This window comes from Protopterus annectens, chromosome 4.part0 (assembly GCF_019279795.1).
Source record: "Protopterus annectens isolate FY-2018-M chromosome 4.part0, PAN1.0, whole genome shotgun sequence".
Lineage (NCBI taxonomy): Eukaryota > Metazoa > Chordata > Ceratodontiformes > Protopteridae > Protopterus > Protopterus annectens.
The window spans coordinates 1,152,679,599-1,152,700,383 of NC_056733.1; the positions used below are offsets into that span (position 1 = coordinate 1,152,679,599).

The 20,785-nt window shown below is 43.5% G+C and overlaps 1 protein-coding gene across 1 annotated transcript in view; it reads right to left on the reverse strand.

The window, feature by feature from the left end:
- The window catches only part of CPSF1 (cleavage and polyadenylation specific factor 1), a 2,236,766-nt gene that overhangs the window by 582,090 nt on the left and 1,633,891 nt on the right, over window positions 1-20,785 (reverse strand). Inside the window, exon 24 of the mRNA XM_044069873.1 lies at window positions 2,682-2,771. Coding sequence (XP_043925808.1) covers window positions 2,682-2,771 — 90 coding nt within the window. The remainder of the gene's footprint in view (window positions 1-2,681; window positions 2,772-20,785) is intronic.

A 20,785-nucleotide genomic window follows, 5' to 3' on the forward strand; every position in this document is an offset into this window, starting at 1 on the left:
AAGGTTGATAATGTAAACTCTCTCCCACATGATCATGGAAAAGGGATAAAAAGTGAAAAATGATGGAATACACAAGTTAATGGGAGGAAAACTACAAATGTATCACACTAAAGAAATTATGCCACTATACAGGCCTTGTCTGCTCTTGGATGTTAACAAACACCATGAAGAATGTAAACAGCGTACAAAATTAATGTTAATGGTGTGTGTGTGTGTGTGTGTGTGCACACACACACAGACACACACACACACACACACACATATATATATATATATATATATATATATATATATATATATATATATATAAAATGGAAAAAAAAGACATATACACACTTAAAGAATGAAACTGAGGCAAATGCTGCACAATAGAAGACTGGTGGTCTGCTTTCATTGATCCAGGAAAGCATTGAGAATAAAGAAGATAAACATTTAACTGATCAAAAATAATAATCTGGTAAAAATGAACAATGAGAACCAAGGCTTTACAAAGCAGAGCAGAGACAACATAACTAAGGAGGACAATTAATGGTTCAGTCAAAGACTGATACTGTTATTTGCAAATAAATTTTAGGTGAATTTAGACAAATGATGAATATTTGCTCAAGCATTGTGAATACTGTCTGCTTTATGAGTTCTAGTAGGATTTATAAATAAGAGTATATGATAAGAATGTGAAACTAGGCCAGTGTAAAATGTAGTGTATATCATTCATGTGGAGTATACAGTATGTATAACAAGAGAAATGGCATGAAACAATATATGTTTATGTTGTGAAAATATGCTTGTCTAGTGGCACATTCAATAGCTGCCCTCTGACATCCTCAGAATGGCTATAATCTTTATCATCCATGTCATCTAATTACAATGCCTGAGCCCTAGTATAGGTGTAAAACCATACCATGTTCAAGGGCATCAAACACTCTGGATGTCAGACTGCATGGATGGTCAGACATCCACCTGGAAGGCTACTTCCATATGTGATGAATTATACTGCAGCAGTGATACTAATAACTTAATGTTCACAAAGCCAGAAAACACAGACGTTACCAATATCAAGGTTGAAACAATTCTAAATGTCTGTAGTCATGACAGTGAGGCTGTGGATGGGTGTACTACGCAGAAGATAATCCTGCCTCTCCTGGACTGCATCTCATTTAACAGTCAGGGAATTTCTGAGCCACTCAGCACACCAAAGTGGCTGCATACCTAATCCATAAAGTGAATACAAGGACAATGAAACATTACCTGGTGATTTTAGGGGTAAATGTGCCCCTTAATATAGGATACAGTCACAGTTGCAAGTCATAGGGGCTGGGAGACTGTATTGAGCAAGGCTGCTTAAAATTTAAAGAACTATGAGCTAGAGATGGTACAAGAATGATATACTCAAGAGCCCCACCCAACAGTACAGACTTCATGAATAAACATTCTCTAAAGTCCTTTTTATTACCTTGTTTGCTTGAGAGGCACCTTCTGAAAGACAGACAGATGCCCAGGTCATGCCGCTGAAGGAATGGATAGTGACAGAGACTTCAGGCTGACAGGGGATCAATCAAAGATGGCTTCAAAATGAAAGTGATAAATGAACATGACAAATGAAAACTCGTCTGCTGTCTAGGCCTTTAGCATAAAAGCATCACTAAAGTTGAATTACAGGGACAGCACAACTCACTGATGTCACCAAACAAAAAAGTCTGACTACATAAAACTTCAAATGTGAAAAGCCAGATGACTCTCATGGATCTCCTGCTACCTGAATTACTACAGTAGGACATCTAAGAACATTTTTACTAGAGAGAAATTCAGGGCCCCTACAGTGGCAACAAAGGGACTTGGACAATATCTACACAGATAGCTCTAGACAGTTAAAAAGAGAAATACCTTCTTGACCATTCTGAATGGTATTTCATACAAGGCAAATGGAGGTGCTTCATTTTCTTGTTAGGAGATGAAGCGGATTGGTGATGATTTACTTCCGTCTTCTTGGGCCTTCCCCTAACTAATCCTTCTTGGTGTTCTGATGAAGGCCTATGGTAGTTTCAGTGAAATATTTACAGAAAAATTAGGACTCAAAATTTGTGAACAAGGCTTAAACATTACAGTAACATTGGGTGCCTGACATTTTTGGTCACTTTGACCAGATGTGGACTTTCTGAAACTGGCGAAGACTGCTTTTCTTCAGCTGTAATTTTTGATGGCCAGAGAATAAAACAATGCAATTAAAACCTTGCAGCTGATACATAGTTACAAAACAATTACCAGTTGTTGCTCACTGACCCTAAAGAATGTCTGGAAATAGGAAAGAGGAAACTGGGTAGGAATTCCCAGCAGGTGTTCCCTCACCTATGGAAAGGTGCGCTCTGGAAGATAAGCTTGCCTTGGCTGAGATCCTTATGAATTCTTTTGGAAGAGCTCCATCTACTGAAGGGATGTACACAATAACTATTAAGGACATGCTTTACAGAATTCCTTTTGCAAATCATTTTTAGACGATTATTCAGCACAATCAGATGCTAAATGTTTAAAGTTCACAGTCTTGTGCGAAAACATGCCAATAAAATACCTTCTTGAACAACAACATTAATTTGAAAGAAGACAATGGTCCAAACAGAGCTTGTTTAGTACTATTATGACCAAATTACACCAAACAGTATATGTCAACAACTTTCATTTTTTACCTTCTTGAAACGAACTTGTAAGTTACTCCAGCCTGACTGCGAATCATAGGAAAAGGCTTCATAGATAAGGAGCTCTTGGTCAACATGAACCTAAAAAGTGGAACTTGGTCATTAATTATTGAAAAAAAGCTGCTCTAAAGGTAGAATACATTTCACAGCACTAATCACGTTAATTACTATGCACCTTTTCTGTTAGCAGAGAAATACCAGCTGGGCAGAGCCTTCCAATTTAGGCTTGGAATGAAAAGATGTAGCGAAATAAAAAGAAGTGCAGTCTTGAAAATAATACAGCTAAATTTAAACAAGCACCTGTCAACCATACCTCTCGACCTGTTAGCATAAGAAATCTGGGCAAAATCGAAAATAATGGTGGGACAGATGCCCGAAAATAGAGAGAGATTTTAAACACTGTTCTTATGAACTTAACAAAGGTTGCTAGAATAACAGGATTTGTTTTAGCATACATTTTCTTAAGGATATAGAGCCTGAAACATAAATGTAGTTTCATTATACTTTGTGATTTTAATCCTAAGTGATTTACCAGAAAACTACAAACTTTATGAGGAACAGACCAAAAATGAGTAAAAAATCTGGATATTCTGCAAATATCTAGCCAGTAGAGAGGTACGCTGATAACAGAAAACTGCAAGGATACACTGTACATTTGCTCATTAAAGGAGTAGACAAGAAAATGTTTTAAATATTACAGAGCTAAAATTCACACACAGTTATGGCATACACAACAAGCAGTTTGTACTGAATCCATAGACAGTTTTCCAGTTAACAAGTCAAATGTTAACATATGGATAACAATCTTTGGATAAAATAAGCTAAAAGTAGAGACAAAACAGCTGATAAAACATGCACAAAATTAGCTTGCAATAACAATCAAAATGTGAAGAACTTTGGTAAAACCTCTAAAAAGATTAATGCATATTCTCAAAACCCAATGCATTGTAAACACATTTTTTATGAGATGGCAGATACTTAATGTAAAAGCATTACATTTTCTATTAATCCAACTTTAAAGAACCAGTGAAATAACAAAACCCAAGCATAATGCCAATAGAAGCATATTACATAAAATTGCAGATTACAGTATTTATATACAAGGTTATGCACCACTTCTCTTTATGCCAAGACTTCCACCTCAAATACTGGAACAGTCACCCACAATAACTGGTGTTATGAACTTAGCGTACTTGTAAATGGTTGTGTAGATTCACATCTGCAGTACAAACTCTTAGAAATTCCTGCTTGCAGGAGGCGAGGACAAACCCACTATCAGAGCTGAGACCTTCTCCCATGGCCTGGTGGGCTTCCTCCCTTTCCAATATCAGGATTTTGGTGGTATAAAAGGTAGTTGGATGGCATCATCATCAGGTCTGTCTTGCCCCAAACTATAAGCATGCTTTCGCAAGGTCCAGAGCACGAGCTGTTCAAGTCTGGCCTAGACCCAAGCTAGGGGCTAGAATAAGCATTTAGGCAGGTCAAAAGGGGTAGAGGAAACTGAATAGGGCACCCACCCAAATCCTAGGCAAATGTTAAGCAGGGGGGTGAACAGAAAGAACTGTTAATGCAACAACTGACTTAGAGGTCAAGGTTATGAGCTGTAATTCCTCTGGTACAGGTTCTGATTCCTTTAGTCCTTGCCTGCTGTGCGACCTTGAGCAACTGACTTCATGAGACACTGTTCCCGGGTCATCTCTGAAAAGGTACTGTATTGTCCAGTCGGCCTACCTGGTTAACAAATAGGATTACTTAGGATTACTATTAAAATTAATCTATTGACGTTTGAAAGACATGCAGGTAGGTGCATGCTTGAATGGGTGTGCCTTCTTTGAAGGTTGGGAATTGGGTTGGCAACTCGGCACCGTAAAGACCTACTGCCAATCATTAGCGGACCGGAGTTCCGTTGTGGTGACCCCTAACCGGGAAAAGCTGAAAGCCTTTTTTTTATTAAAATGAATCTATTTACAACTATATAAAATTCCCAACACAACTCTACTATGTTCTTTGTACTCCACTGCTACAGTATTTTTGATTTATTTGTATAGGAACAGCATTGATCTCCATGGACCTTTTTCAGACTCCTCAAGGGAGTACTGTCTGGTTAAATTACTTTCTCAAAGTCACACAGATAGGCAATGGAGCCTGAGGGAATCAAACCCTGAATCACTGGACAATAGAAAACAGCTTAACAGCCCTGTAATCCTTTGTGCCAACTGCTAGACAACACTAACGCTTGAGATGACACCTACAGCTACAGTATACAGGGGGGATTAGCTTGTGACAAAACCAACTAACCCCTGCAGAATGGCTGAAGCAAATGGTGCACTGGCCGTAGATGTTCCTACGTTGTAACGCTTGGCAAAGTTGTGAACAGAGGACCACACTGCTGCTTCCACAGTTGTTTGTATGGGGACCTCTCTTAGTAAAGATGTGGTGGCAGCTGTAGCTCTAGTACCGTGGGCCATGACTGAAAAAGGGACTTGTTTTCTATGGTGCAAATAACTGGCAATACGGTTAGCCATCCATTTAGGGGTACTGTGTTTGCTTACAGGTTAACCATCTTTTCCCTCTTTGGGAGGGAGTTGCTGTGGAAAGTCATAACTGTTCCGTACTAGGGCCTTGGGTCTGAGACCTCCACCCCCCCCACCCGATCTAAGTCTGGAGTTAGTTTGCCACTTGTTTTGCACATTTGCCCCATTTCCCTTTCTGTGGCATTGCTTTGCTCAACTTAGATTTTGCTTGAGTAATTTCTAATACATCTTGATGGCAGAGACTGAAAAATGTCTTCAACAGATTGCATGGTTTCCCCTTCACCTCCAGAGTTTTAATGCCTTCTCAGCAAGGGGCCCAAACAGGAGCTCCTTAACAAAGGTGCTTCCAGGAGTTCCATCTTAACATGTTCAGAAAATGGCTGGCACCACAGTCAGGCACGTTTCCTGACTACTGATCCTGTAGCAGCTGCTCTGCATGATGCATCAAGAGCATCACAGTTACACTTCATGAAATGCCTAGTAACTTAGGAATTATGGCTGCATAAGACCAGCAATTTCTTTATAAGGCTTGTATAGAGTCCTGTCTGCCTTATGCTTCAATTATTCAGTCTTGGTATGTGAACAAGTGGAAATAAAAGTTATGTACTCATCATAACTATGGATCTGTGTTGTCAGTTTTCATCCTTCCTCAAACTGATGCATCTCAAATCTGACCTTGGCCACTTCTTAAGACGTAGATCTACAGCTTGAGTTCCTCAAGCTCCTACCTTTACCCATAATCCTTCCTTCAAGTCAGAATTACTTCTGATCGAGTTTGCCCTCCCTTCAGCCTACCCCTGTCTAAAGCATCTATAAGGTGGAAGCAATACAGTGAAATGTTAAACATCCCAGTGAAAAACTACATAAAGGAAGAAAGAACTGGAGCTCATCAACAGTCAAGTAATATAGCACTCCTACGGTTGACCTAGGAGACTAGGAAATAAAAAAAAAAAAATTAAGCAGGAAGGGGGATGGAGGGTGAGAGGCTGGGGAAGGATGAAAACACAGCACAGATGCAGTTATTTTAATAAATAACTTTTACATCTGAGGTTGTCTTTTTCATTCTTTCCTCAACTGACAGTGCAGAGTCCTCAGCTAGAGGAAAGCCCAGGGTGGTCCTCAAGGAAGGATATTCCAGAGTACAGCGGAGTCAAACACTGATTCCTAGATAAGATATCCAATTTTTAGTGAGCAATGAAGGTATGCGAGTTTGACAGAGTGGCAGCTCCGCAAATGTCATGAATAGAAGGCTCTAGACCAGAAGGCAAAGGATGTGGCCACAGATCTAGTGGAGTAAGCCTTAAAAAGGTTTAGGGAGTGTCAATCCATTTTCCTTACAGACAAAAGAAATACAATCAATGAGCCACTTGGCTAATGTCATCTTTGAGAGAGATTTATCCAGTTTGGCTCTGGAAAAGGAAACAAACAGCTGGATTGATTGTCTTAAATCTTTCATTCTGTAGATACAGAATTGAAGCTGGCTATGCACATATAAAAGGTGCATTATATACTTTTCTTTACTGAGAAATTTTGGAAAGAAAAAGTACAGTTTTGTACCTACCATAAATGTAGATGTCCGATAGACATGCAACTGCAGTCATAACATGTGGGTTGTCCTGCCTCAGGCAGCCCTCGGTCGGACGGATTCCAAAGTCTGGGTCCGACGTCGGCTGATGTCGCATTTCTCTCCGACGTCAGAGCGGCTGGAGTATATAAGCATCAGCCGACGCCATTTTCTTCAGTGTTTCTTGCCCCAGATGCCAGGTGCCCTCCAAGGAAGGCTGTAATCAAATTGGAAGACAAAAACAGGATTCCAAACAAATACATGAGCAATAAAACAAATACACCATAACAGATATCCCCAGCTAAGAGTGGGGGGGATAGGAGTGGACCCTAAGCATAGAGGGGTATGGAGGGAGGGAAAACCCGACTGCAGTTGCATGTCTATCGGACATCTACATTTATGGTAGGTACAAAACTGTACTATGTCCTTCAAGAATGCAACTGCAGTCATAACATGTGGGTAGAATACCATAGCTTAGCTGGGGGAGGAGGTATGCTCTAGGAAAGAGATGGTGTGGCAATCAAACCCTGCAGGACTGCCGAAGCAAAGCCTGCTCTGGATCTGGAATATAGGGGGAGATTGTAGTGTTTTGAGAATGTATGCACGGAGCTCCATGTAGCAGCTTCTAGAATGTCCTTTGTAGGCACCCCTCTTAAAAATGCTGTAGAGGTGGCTGTAGCTCTGGTGGAATGTGGTCTGACATAGGCTGGAACAGTCTTTCCATGAAAGGAATAACAGAATCTGATGCAATGTCCAATCCATTTAGAAATAGTCTGTTTTGAAATTGCTTTTCCTTGGACTGCAGGGCGTAAGCTACAAAAGCTGTTCAGACTTCCTACTAGCCTTGGTTCTGTCCAGGTAGTATCGGGTTGTCTATGAATGTCCAAGGTATGCAAAAGCCTTTCTCCCTTATTCTCAGGATTGGGGAAGAAAGCAGGCAGATGAATGGCTTGATTTAGAGAAACCCTAGATACCACCTTTGGCATAAAGGTAGGGTTGGTCCTTAATGAAACCCTGTCTCTGTGGAAAATAATAAAGGGTGGTATTGCCATTAGGGCCTGTAGTTCCGAAACCCTTCTTGCTGAGGTAATTGCCAACAGGAAGGCTGTTTTCCATGAGAGAAATTGCAAGTCAACTGAAGCTGCTGGCTCAAAAGGAGGTAGAGTCAGTTTTTCTAAGACAAAATTGAGGTCCCAGGCTGTCACTGGGGCCTTTCTTGGTGGCTTAATGTTCTTGATTCCCCTGAGGAATTGTCTTAGTAAGGGGTGAGAAAAAACAGGAGGATCAGTGTTGTATCTAGCTGAAATAGCAGATGCATATATCTTTATTGAAGAATATGAGAGGCCACTCTGTAACATATCTGTCAAATATTCCAAGATAAGTGGGATGTTCAGTAATGATGCATCATGCCCTTTGCTGGTATTCCAATTGCTGAATCTTTTCCACTTTGCTAAGTAGACCTTTCTGGTGGACGGTCTTCGAGCCTCTGTTAGTATCCGCTGAACTTCCTTGGAGAGAGATAAGCTGAAGTTATTTATGGGATCTCCCAGGCTGTTAGCTGCAGAGTCTGAAGGTTTGGATGCAGTGTTTCGAAATTGTGTTGAGTCAAAAGTAGAGGCCACTGAGGGAGGGCCCACCTCCTGGTGTGACATATGCTCCGTAGCAGTGGGTACCAGTGTTGTCTTGGCCAATCTGGAGCTATTATGATTCCCTTGGGCTTCTCTGCTTTGATCTTTAGTAATACTGAGGTCATCAGTGGCAGAGGTGGGAATGCATAGATTGCTAGGGAGTTCCAGTTGAATGAAAGAGCATCTATTTTCCAAGCCTTTGGATGGTATATCCTTGTGCAAAATTTTGGTAGGAGATGATTGAGGTGAGAGGCAAATAGGTCCACTTCTGGCTTGCCCCATGTTGAAGTGAGTTGTCTGAAAGCCTTCGGATGTAACCTCCACTCGTGTGGATCTGTGAAATTCCTGCTTAGGCTGTCCGCCAACACATTGTCTTTTCCTGGAACAAACTGTGATTGTAACTGGATGTTTAGACTCAGTGATTTCTCCCAAAGCTGCATTGTCAGTCTGCAAAGGGGGTAAGAGTGGGTGCCGCCCTGCTTGTTTATGTACCACATCACAGTGGTGTTGTCTGTCCGTATCATTAAGTGACCTTGCTGGAGTTGGTTTTGAAAAGCCTCGATAGCATGCATTACTGCCAGCATTTCCTTTTGGTTTATATGCAGATGTGTTTCCTTTGGAGACCATTGTCCTTGTATACACCTGCCTTCCATGTGCGCCCCCCATCCGACGTCTTGAGGCGTCTGTAGTCATGGTCTGTGTTATCTGTGGTTTTTTGAATGACATACCTGTGTTTTCCTGGCTCACCGAGGCCCACCATAGGAATTCCTTTTGTAAGCATGGAATGAGTGGTATGATTGTCTCCAAGTTGTTGCTGTGCTGAGACCAAATGCTTTTTAGGTACCATTGAAGCTTTCTCATGTGTAGTTTTGCTAATGGAACCAGTAAAATGCAGGATGCCATGTAACCCAGGGCCTGTAGGAATCTCCTTGCAGTCATCTGGGTGAGTTTTGCTAAACCTTTTAAGTATTGAGTTAACTTCTCTTGCTTGTCTTCTGTCAGGTAAGCCATCTGAGAGGCTGTGTCTAGTTTGGCTCCTAAGAAGATTATTTGCTGGGATGGCTGCAGTCTTGACTTTTGGAAGTTGACTGTGTACCCCAGAGCTTAAAGTAATCGTATGACATATTCCAGATTTTTTGTCAACATCAATTTGTCGTCCGCTTGTATGAGGCAGTCGTCCAGGTACGGGTAAATTTGTATACCCTGGAGCCTGCAATGAGCAATTACTGAAGCCAGGCATTTTGTAAACACTCTGGGCAGTAGATAAGCCAAATGGCAATGCTGAGAATTGATAATGCTCTGGCCCTGCAAGAAATCTGAGGTATCTTCTGCAGCTGTGTCTGATAGGGACATGCAGGTATGCCTCCTTGAGGTCCAGAGTAATCAGCCACGACTCCTTGCCCAGCATGGGAAGGAGTTGCTGTAGAGTCAGCATTTTGAACTTTGGTACTATGAGAAAGGTGTTTAATGCGGACAAGTCCAGTATTGGTCTCCATTGAGTTTCTTTTCTTGGAACAAGGAACAGTCTTGAGTAAAACCCTGTTCTTGTTCTTGTTGTGGAACTCTTTCTATTGCTTTCATTCGAGTTAGCAGAGTGATTTGCTTGATAGCCTCTGCCCTTTGATGTTGTGGTAGATTTGGCATGCCTTGTTTTCTTGGTAAGATATGAAAATGAAACCTGTACCCTCGGTCTATAATGTCCAAAATCCATTTGTCCTTTGTCAGTCTGTGCCAGTTTTCTGCAAACAGAGATAATTTCCTTCAAGGGAGCTTCTAGTTGTTCCCTGGTAGGCGGTAGTAGAGGAAAGTCATTGAGATTGTGGTTGTTGGGCAGGAGAAACCCCTCGTCACCTCTTTGGTTTCCTGGCTGCCATTGACGCCCCTGTAAGGGCCTCTGTATTGGCCTCTCCCTCGGCCACACCTGTTCTTACCCCTTTGAAACTTTTCTGGATTAGGAAAGGACCAGTTTTTTGAAGGCCAATTCCTACTGAATCTGGGGGGTTGAACCTGGAGGAAATCCTTTACAGTTTGAACTGATTTTGCTTTTTCTTCGATGGTCTTTAACACATCCTTAGCATTTGCACCAAAAAGCTTGTTCTTTTCCAAAGGTGCATCCAGAAGTTTTGCTTTTACATGATCTGGTAGAGGTTGATCTTTTAACCAAGCATGTCTACACATCACTGCCCCTGTCACAGCTGCCCTACATGAAGCTTCCAGTGCATCATATCCACACTGCAGGAAGTGATTGCTTACTTGCTGAGTGTTATGTACAGCTTCCTGCAAAGTCTTCCTGTCTAAAGGATCAGGAGAAGCTAATGTTTTTTGTAAATCTTCTAAGAGATAATCCTGATATTGGAACATATGAAAAAGGCAATTTAAAGCTCTCATAGATAAGGTAGTGGATGTGTAAACCTTTTTACCCCATCTCTCTAATGACCTTGCTTCCCTGTTGGAGGGCAAAGGATTTTTTGAGGTGGAGGCTGAAACTCCTTTAGGCCCCTGTGAAATAGTTTCCAAATCAACAGTGTGGGCCCTGAATAAATGGGAATGAGTTTCTGGGACCCTGTAATACCTGTCTGGCTTGGCTGGAGCAGGAGGGAGAGAATCAGGGGTAGCACTAGAATCAGAATACAAATCATCCAGAACATCAAGTACAGGAGGAATAGCTAAGGGCCTGTGCTGAGGCTTCTTAAGGAAAGTCCTAAGGCGTTTCCTGGAATCAGAATATTCCTGGCCCTGCCACTTGAAATGTTCCCTCATGGTGTGCAGAACTTCCCCAAAAGAAATATCCTCAGGAGGGGAGGCCGAAGGTATGGAATCTTCTGCATCCAAGTCCTCATAGGTCTGGAAGAGCTCTTCCTGGCTATCAGAGTGGACAGAGCCCTCAGAGTCTTCATCTGAAGGAGTAGGGTCAGAGGGTTCAACCCGGGGCCTTTTATCAGGAGGAGGCTGGGATGCTCTCTCAGGATGGGCCTGTGAACCTCTAATGATGGAAATTAAATCAGCAGCCATGGACATAATTTGTGTCTCTGGAGTCGGCTGAGGTAAGGATTTAGAAGTAATATGCTTTGTTTTGCTGGCTGCCTTAGCCCTAGTGTAGGCCTTAATAGACATGGCCATAGGAGGCCTGGCAGCTCCATCGCAGGAGTGACCTTGTCTACAGCAATGGTCTCGGGCATTTCCTCGGTTTCGGTATCCGGAGGAAAATCTATAACTGGCGTCGGAGTAATGTCTGGAATCGGAGTCGTCGGTAATGCGGTGTCTTCGGTTCGGAGCGGTGGAGAGACCGTCTCAGAGGGAACCGGAGCACTCGCGCTAGGTTTTGGCGTGGAGTCGGTGGTAGACGCGGGCCGAGGATGTCGGTCCCGGTCTTTTCGCTTTTTGGGAGTTTGCTATGTCGGCAGATCTGACGGCATGGTGTAAGCAAATTTATCGCCGAAAAAATCTTCAGCGAACTCCGCCCGGCGCCTGAGAGTGCGCTTGTTGAAGCGAGCACAGGCTACACAGGCCGAGACGTCGTGGTCTGGGCCCAGGCAAGGGAGGCAGTAAGAGTGGAAATCCTTATGAGGTATTTGTTTACCACAAAAAAGACAATTGTTAACTTTTTCAGTAATTTCTGACATCGGCTGAGGCAAGAAAAGGTCCCCAACGGGGTACTTAGCTTTTTTGATGACTTCGGTATCGTAGAATACAGGAGCTGACCGACCGGCACTTGCGAACTGCTTCTGCTTCGGGCACCGCGCAGCAAGAAAGACTGAAGAAAATGGCGTCGGCTGATGCTTATATACTCCGGCCGCTCTGACGTCGGAGAGAAATGCGACATCAGCCGACGTCGGACCCAGATTTTGGAATCCGGCCGACCGAGGGCTGCCTGAGGCAGGACAACCCACATGTTATGACTGCAGTTGCATTCTTGAAGGACATCAGAGGTTGATAGACTGATTATTACCTGTTTCTGAGACCATCTTGGGTACAAAGGAAGGATTAGTGCATAGAGACATCCTGTCCTTGTGAAAATCAGATATGGAAGTTTACAAGAGAAGGCCTTGAGTTCCGATACTCCTCTGGCTGATGTGATTATGACTACAAAAATAGTTTTACACGACAAAAATTTAAATTTGACCTTGGCAGCCGGTTTAAATTGGGGTGAGTTAGGGCTTGAAGAAGTATATTTAAATCCCAGGGTGGAGTAGGATACTTAAATGGGGAGGAGGGGGGCTGGAGTAAAATGGTACCTTTAAGAAAAGATTTGTATACTCTAGATGAAGCCAAAGAGGTATGTTATGCCATATATGAAAACTGGAGATCATTTCAAGTTGAATCTTAAGGGAAGAATAACTAGCACCACTGTTAAAAATGGAAGCAAGAACATCTAGAATAGCTGTAATGTGTGCCAGAAAGGATCCAGTTGTCTCAGGACAGTCAATTTCCTCTTGTACATCTTTCTTCTAGAATCCTTCTGAGAGGATACGTGGATGTGTTTGACAAGATGTCTAGCCATCATTGGAAGTGGAGAAACCATACGGTCAGCTTGAAGGTCTGAATGTCTGGGTGAGATATTCCTGATGGGGACAGAGAAGATCCTGGTTTGGATCCAACATCCAGGTAGAGTGCATGAAATGAGGCCATGAGGAACAATACTTGTTAAGGCCAGAAAGGAGCAATGAGGATTATTTTATTCTTCTGTTAAGAGGCTTTCTGCAGAAATCTGGGAATCAGAGGAGTATGAGAAAAAGTATACAGGAGTCCAGGGGATCAATCAGACCAGAGACTCTCTCACTGACTCCCCCCTCTGGAGTGATTAGGGTGAAGTACCTACTGCACTTAGAGTTGAGAGGGGAAGCAAAGACATCACAGCATGGTTGGCTCCATTGATGGAAAATCATTTCTGCCACCTCAGGTTTGAGACTACTCGAAAGGAAGTAAGAAAGACTGACCTGCTCAATTTGTCTGCTAGCATGATGACTTCTCTGTGATATGCATTGCCAAAAGAAAATGGCAGAAGAGATCACCCAATGCCAAACTCTCATTGTCTTTTGACATAGGAGATAAGACCTGATTCTCCCCTGCTTGTTGATATACCAGTCAACAGACAAACTCTAATAGGACTGCTCTCATTTCCAAGATAGTAATGTGAAGACTGGCCTCCAACTGAGACCACATGCCTTAGACAGTCATTCCCAATTAATGCCCTGACCCACCCTAGGTAGTAGGAGTCTGTAGTCACTGTGGCTGTGGGTGGAGAAAGGATAAAAGTGCAGCCCTAAGAAACTTCTCTTGCGGTGATCCACCAGGTAATGTGTTCTTTGCAAATTCTTGTAATTCATATTGAAGCAGAGAAGAGGTGTCATCTGATAGACCACTGTATTGCAAGCATCAAGCGCAGTATGCTCATGTAATATCTTGCTAGGGGCATTAAATTTACGGAAGCTGCCACAGACCCCAGGAGATGTAAAACCAATCTTGTTGGTGGGAAAGAAACAGAGAGGATGAGAGATACCTGACTCTGTAAGGTATTTATTCTTGAGTGAGGTAGGCTTGTGATTTGGGTCACCATGTTTAGATGAGCACTGATGAACTATAGGACTTGAGTGGGGGACAGTTGAGACTTCGCATAATTCACTTTAATGCCTAGTTGAAGACATAAGTGGAGTAGTCCCTGGCTTGAATCAGTAGAGGTTTGTTGACAGCAGAGATGAGCTAACTGCTGAAGTATGGAAGCACCTAGAATTCCAGCAGTCTCAGGTGAGCTACGACCACTGTCATGCTCTTGGTGAACACCCTGGGGGCTATGGCGAGACTAAATGACAGGGCTCTGAATTGGTAATGACTGGCTCCCAGCCAGAAGTGAAGAAACCTCCTGGATTGCCTGTTTTATTTTGATGCGATAGTATGTACCCTAGAGATCTACCTAGCACATCCAACTGTCCTTGCACAAAAACAACAGAATGGATTGAACCATGACCATTCAGAACTTGGAGCATTTGAAATACTGGTTTAAGTTGTTGAGATCCAAGATAGGTCGCAAGTTCCCATTTTTCTTTGGCACCTAAAAAAACAATGAGTAAGTTCCAAATCCATGCTGGTCTTGCAGGACCATTTGGATGATTCTCTTGGCCAACAATTTTTGTATTTTAAGGCTACTGCTTTACTCTAACTGGGTGGAACATCGGGAAGTTTTGCAGATTAATTTGGGGGGGGGGTACATAATAACCTCTGGAAATGATCCTCTGCATCCAAGTGTCTTTGGTGATGATTATTCAGGTTTATGGATGCAGGGATAAGTGCTCCCTGACTGCCTCCAGAGTGCAGAAGTTGGGCAACCCGTCAGGAGCACTGGTAGGTTTTCTCAGAGAAGGGACTTATTTTGCAGGCCTCCTCTACCACAAGGGCATCATCTATTATTGGGGTTGCCCCCTCTGCCACAGGGGGACCTGTACCCATAGGAGTCCTGGGGAAGAGCCTTGTGACGTTTGGAACCAGATTTTCCTACCACCTCTCTGGTTCCAGAAAAAGGTCATTTGACGTATAGAAAAACATATCCCTGTGGCAGATAAGGGCTTCCCATCTTGTTCACTCCTGGATAAGGTTTCTCTAACCTTGGGGACAAATAAGGTAGATTCATCAAAGGGAGCACTGATGAATGATGGCATGAAAGGCTCTGCAAAATCACAGATGTGCCGTCTTCACAGCTACTCCTGTGCCCACAGCTCTCGAAGCACCTTTTGAGGCATAGGAAATGAGTCTCAGAGGCATTCAATAGGGACTGTAGGGTGGCGAGTTGTCAAGAAACGGTCTTGTCCTCCGCAGACATGGACCCACAAAGGGCACTAGAAAATTACTTGATCAAGTCCCTCTGAAATCTTGACATGTGCCATATAGTTCAGTGACCTTACAGTAAAGGTCGCTGGCATATACATGCATTTCCCAAACCTATCCAATGCCCTGGACACTCTACATGGGTATGGACAGTAAACCTTGTTCAGCAAGTTCTTTATTAGTGGCTGTTGCTATCACTATAGCATCTACTAGCAAAGCTTTAGTCCAGTGGGCATGATCCTTAGGTGCAACCAGGTACTTGTCAGGTCTTTTAGGAACTGGCTCTTTGACATCTTGAGCCTTCCAGGCCCTGCTGGAGATGAGGTCCACCATCTAGTTCACTGGGGAACTACCCAGGACTAAGCTGAGCCAGCCCCGAAAGCCTCAAGATACACAGACTGCTCTTGAGAAAGCAGGGTCAGAAGACCAACCAACTTTCTGTCTCCAAAGCATGAGTACTTCACCAAAGGAGACATCCTCAAGAGGTTATCTGAAGGACCCTTCACTGAAGTAGGTGTCTTCTGTCAGGGATTACTGTGAAGAATCTAAGTGCCTCCCTCTCACACGTACGCTTCCAAAGAGGTTTCCTGGTGGGATGCTACAGACAGGACTCAGAAGTGTGAGCTGAGTACTGAAGGAGGACTGTCTCAAGGTTCGTATGGATCGACTGCCCCAAATGTGACAAGTTGTAGAGGCTCTTAGACCACCTCAGACAGCTGTAAAAGGGAGGCAAATATGTCTTATTCAGAGTGGTGGAAAAGGCTCTCTCTATTGCCTCAAAGGCAGAAGATGGAAAGAAGCCAGAACTACCCTGGCAAGAACTGAAGACAACTGCCCAGGATGGTTCACATCATCACCCTGACTCCGCTTCAAGAAAGAAGTCAGAGCTGAGGTTCCAAGATGGAGGGACAGCTCCGAAGGCATTGAAGTCAACCCCAATCCTACTAATCTGGTGCCAATACTTCAGCTCTGAGATCCCTCCAGCTCCAACAAAGTTGGAGCAGACTGGATCAGAGACATTAACAGAGTTGAAGAATGACAAGCCTTTGGATCCAGTGCAGATATACTCAAGACTCTCAGGTCTAATGGCTCCCAAACCAAAGGTCAGATCAGACGGTAGGAGTCAAGAACAGGGTAGAGGTTGATAGCAGGCTCACAGGGAGACTGAGCTGGTAGAAATCCCAACTGAATCTGGGTCCAGAGAAAAGTACAGTTGTGTACCTACCATAACTGTAGATGTTCGAGTGTATTCACTGTTGCAGTCATTACACTTGGGTTATCCTGCTGGCAGGCTACCCGCAGTCGGCCTGAATTCCAAAGTCCTGGTCCAGCGTCAGTTGCTGTCACCTCTTCCCTGACGTCAGTGCGCCAGGGGTATAAAAGATGCAGCTGGAGCCATTTTCTTCAGTTTTTCTTGCCCCAGATGTCAGGTTCCCCAAAAGGGTAGGCTAAAAGAACATTGCTAATAAAAGCATGCACTAAAATGAACAATACCTTCATCTACAAGCAAATACACCACATAGGTTGCATAGGAGAGAGAAGTACAGATAAGCCCCAGCAAAGAGAGGGGGATGGTGGGTGGGTAACCTGGACTGCAACAGTGAATACACTCGAACATCTACATTTATGGTAGGTACACAACTGTACTATGTTCATCGTGTTTCACTGTTGCAGTCATTACACTTGGGTTGAATCCCAAAGCTGAGGTTGGGTGGCTGGGTCTAAACAAAATTAGGAGTGGCTTTAAGGCCCTGCAGAACTGCAGTGCCAAAGCCTGCTCTGAATTTAGAGTAAAGAGGTAAGTGGTAGTGCTTAGTAAAAATGTGCACTGAAGTCCAAGTTGCAGCCTCCAAAATATCCTTGGTTGGTACTCCTCTGGGGAAGGCTGCTGAGGTGGCTGCTGCCCTGGCAGAATGTGGTCTAATGCCCTTAGGCACTGACTTGCCATGCTGTGAATAGCAGAAATGAATGCAGTGTCCTATCCATTTTGAAATAGTCTGCTTTGAGATAGCCTTTCCTTGTGATCCTGCAGCATATGCCACTAAAAGTTGCTCGGTCTTTCTGAAGACTTTAGTTTTGTCCAAGTAGAAGCGTAGCTGTCTGTGTATGTCCAAAGAATGCAGAAGTCTCTTCCCTTTATTCTGTGGGTTTGGGAAAAAAGTAGGCAAATGAATGGTTTGGTTAAGAGCCACACTGGACACCACCTTAGGCTAAATGTTGGATTTGTCCTTAAAGAAACCCTGTCCTGATGGAAGATAATAAAAGGTTCCACAGCCATTAATGCCTGTAACTCTGAAACTTCTTGCTGAAGTTATTGCTAGGAGCAGAGCTGTTTTCCATGATATGAATTTTATCTCAGCTGTATTGGCTGGCTCGAAAGAAGGCTGTGTGAGTTTTTCCAAGACAAAATTGAGTTCCTATGCAGGTATTGGTGCTCTCCTTTGGAGATCTTATATTTCTGCCCCCCCTAAGGAACTGCCTAAGCAATGGATGTGAAAAAATAGGTGGGTCTGCATTGTAATGAGCTGAAATGGCAGAGGTATGGATCTTAATTGATGAGAAGGATAGGCCTTTGTCCAGCATCTCAGTTAGATATTGTAAAATCTGAGGCATATTTGGGACAAGCGTGTCAATTCCTTGTACCTGGTTCCAAGCACAGAATCTCTTCCATTTTTCTGCATAAGATTTTCTGGTGCTGGGCCTCCTGGCCTCCAAAATAACATCCATAACCGCTTTAGAGAGAGGTGTATTCTGAATGGTTACACTATCTGCCATGTAGCCAGATTTAAGGTTCTGAGTTGGCTGTGCAGGATCTGATTATTTTGTTGGGTCAGTAAATGAGGAATTTGAGGCAATGTCCAGGCTGGGCCTTGGGACAAGCTCCTTAAGATTGGGTACCAGTGTTGGCGTGGCCAATCTGGGGCAATTAGTATCATTTGTGGCTTCTCTTGCCTGACTTTTAGGAGTACCTTGGGGAGGAGAGGCAGTGGAGGAAAGGCATACACTGTAAGGTTGTTCCAGCTGAATGACAAGGCATCCACTTTTCATGCTTGTTTGTGATAAGTCCTTGTGCAGAATCTCTGAAGTTGGTAGTTGTGAGGTGAGGCAAAAAGATCTATGTCTGGGCATCCCCATTCCATTGTTATCATACTGAAGATTTGTGGATCTAGTTTCCACTCGTGAGGATCCATGAGGTTTCTTGCTTAGTTCGTCTGCCAGAGCATTTGTTTTTCCTGGCAGGAATTGTGCTTGCAGGTGTACTTGGTAGGTCAATGCTGTGTTCCACAAAATCATGGCTTGTCTGCAGAGGGGGTAGGAATGTGTGCCCCCCTGCTTGTTTATGTGCCACATAACTGTGGTGTTATCCGTCTTTATCAGCAGTTGTTTTGGATGAAGTAGGTCCTTGAAGGCTGTCAGGGCATTTTGTACAGCTAGCATCTCTTTTGGATTGATGTGAAGATGCCTTTGGCTTGGGGGCCATGTGGGCCCCCCAAGCATAATCTGACACGTCTGCTGTTAGTGTTTGCCTGGCTGTAGGTAAAGTGAATGGCTGTCCCTTGTTGTGGTGACAGGCCTGTGCCCACCATCGAAACTCCTGTTGTAGGCAGGGAATGAGTGAAATTAATGATTCCAGGCTGTGGCAATGTTGAGTCCAAACACTTTTTAGATACCATTGTAGTTTCCTCATATGCAGTCTTGCATATGGAATTAGTAGAATGCAGGAGGCCATGTAGCCCAGAGCCTGCAGAATTTTTCTTGCAGATAACTGGGTCTTTGTTGCCATGCTTTTGAAGTAAGAAGTCAGTTGCCTTTGTCTGGCGTGAGATAAGCCATCTGGGCAGTTGTATTTAAGCTTGCACCCAGGAATATTATCCCTTGAGAGGGTACTAGTTTTGATTTCTTTTCATTTACTGTGTACCCTAGGCAAATTAGTAATCTTTTTACAAATGCCAGATGCTGTAGTAGAATGTCTTTGGTCTCTGCTTGAATAAGGCATTCATCCAAGTAGGGATATATTTGAATTCCTCTTTGCAAAATGCAATTACTGCTGCCAGGCATTTTGTGAAGACCCTGGGCGCACTAGATAAGCCAAAGGGCAGTGCAGAGAAATGGTAGTGCATTGAGCCAGCTATGAATCTGAGGTGTCTTCTGCAAGATTGTCTGATTGGGACATGCAGGTATGCCTCTTTGAGGTCTATAGTTACAACCCAAGCCTTCTTGCCCAGCATGGGCAGAAGCTGTTGCAGAGTCAACATTTTGAGTTACGGAACGTCCAGAAAAGTATTTAGAATAGACAGGTCCAGAATTGGTCTCCATGCTTTGTCCTTTCTTGGTACTAAGAAAAGTCTTGAGTAGAATCCTTGTCCCTGCTCTTGTTGTGGCATTGGTTGAATGGCCCTCATGTCCATGAGAGATGAAACTTGTTTTTGTGCCTCTGCCCATTGATTGTGTGGCAGGTCTGGCATACCTTTTGCCTTTGGAAGGGTGTGAAAGTGGAACCTGTAGCCCTGAGAGACTATATTTAGGACCCATTTGTCCTGGGTGATCGTGTGCCAATTTTGTGAAAAAGTGCTAGTTTTCCCCCTAAGGGTGCTGCCAAAAGAAAAGTGCTTGGCATTGCCAGAGGGAAGTCATTGGGACTGTTTCCTGTATGGCTGTGATTTACCTTCTCCGCTTTTGGAGGTAGAAGCACCCCATTGTTTGGGCCTGTATGAACCCTGGGGCTGTTGTCTCCCTCTAGGGCGTCTGTATCTGCCTCTTTGTGGATTGTCTGACACAGGAAAGGACCAATTCTTAGAAGGCCAATTCCTGCTAAATCTGGGTGGCTGTACCTGTAAGAAATCCTTCACTGTCTGCATAGATTTAGCTTTATCCTCCATTTTCTTCAACACCTCTTCTGCCTTAACACCAAACAAAGTATCATGCTGTAATGGAGCATCCAGTAATTTTGCTTTAACATGATCAGGCAGAGTCTGTTCCTTTAGCCAAGCATGCCTTCTAATAACAGAATCTGTTACAGCGGCCCTGCAAGAGGCCTCCAGCGAATCATAACCACATTGCAAAGTATGTTTTCCCACTTGTTCAGCTGCATGCAATAAATCCTGCAATTCCTTGTTCTCAGGACATTCAGAATTTGTCAACATTTTCTGTTTTAACAGAGACATTAAGTATTGCTGATATTTAAACATATGAAACTGACAATTTAAAGCCCTTACAGCCAAGGTAGCAGAAGTGTAAACTTTTTTTCCCCCATCTGTCCAGTGCCCTAGAATCTCTATCTGAGGGGACAGGGTTTTTTGCAGTAGCAGCCTTGACCCCTTTGGGACCCTGAGAAATAGTTTCTGGGTCAGTAGCAGGGTTTTTATATAGAAATTTATGAGAATCTGGAACCCTGTAGTATCTGTCTGGCTTAACAGGTGCAGGAGGTAAAGAGTTGGGAGACAGGCCGGACTCTGAAAATACATCATCTACAATGTCTAGAACAGGTGGAATAGCAAGAGGTCTGTGCTGAGGTAGTAGGAGAAAGTCTTGGAGCCTTTTCTTAGAATC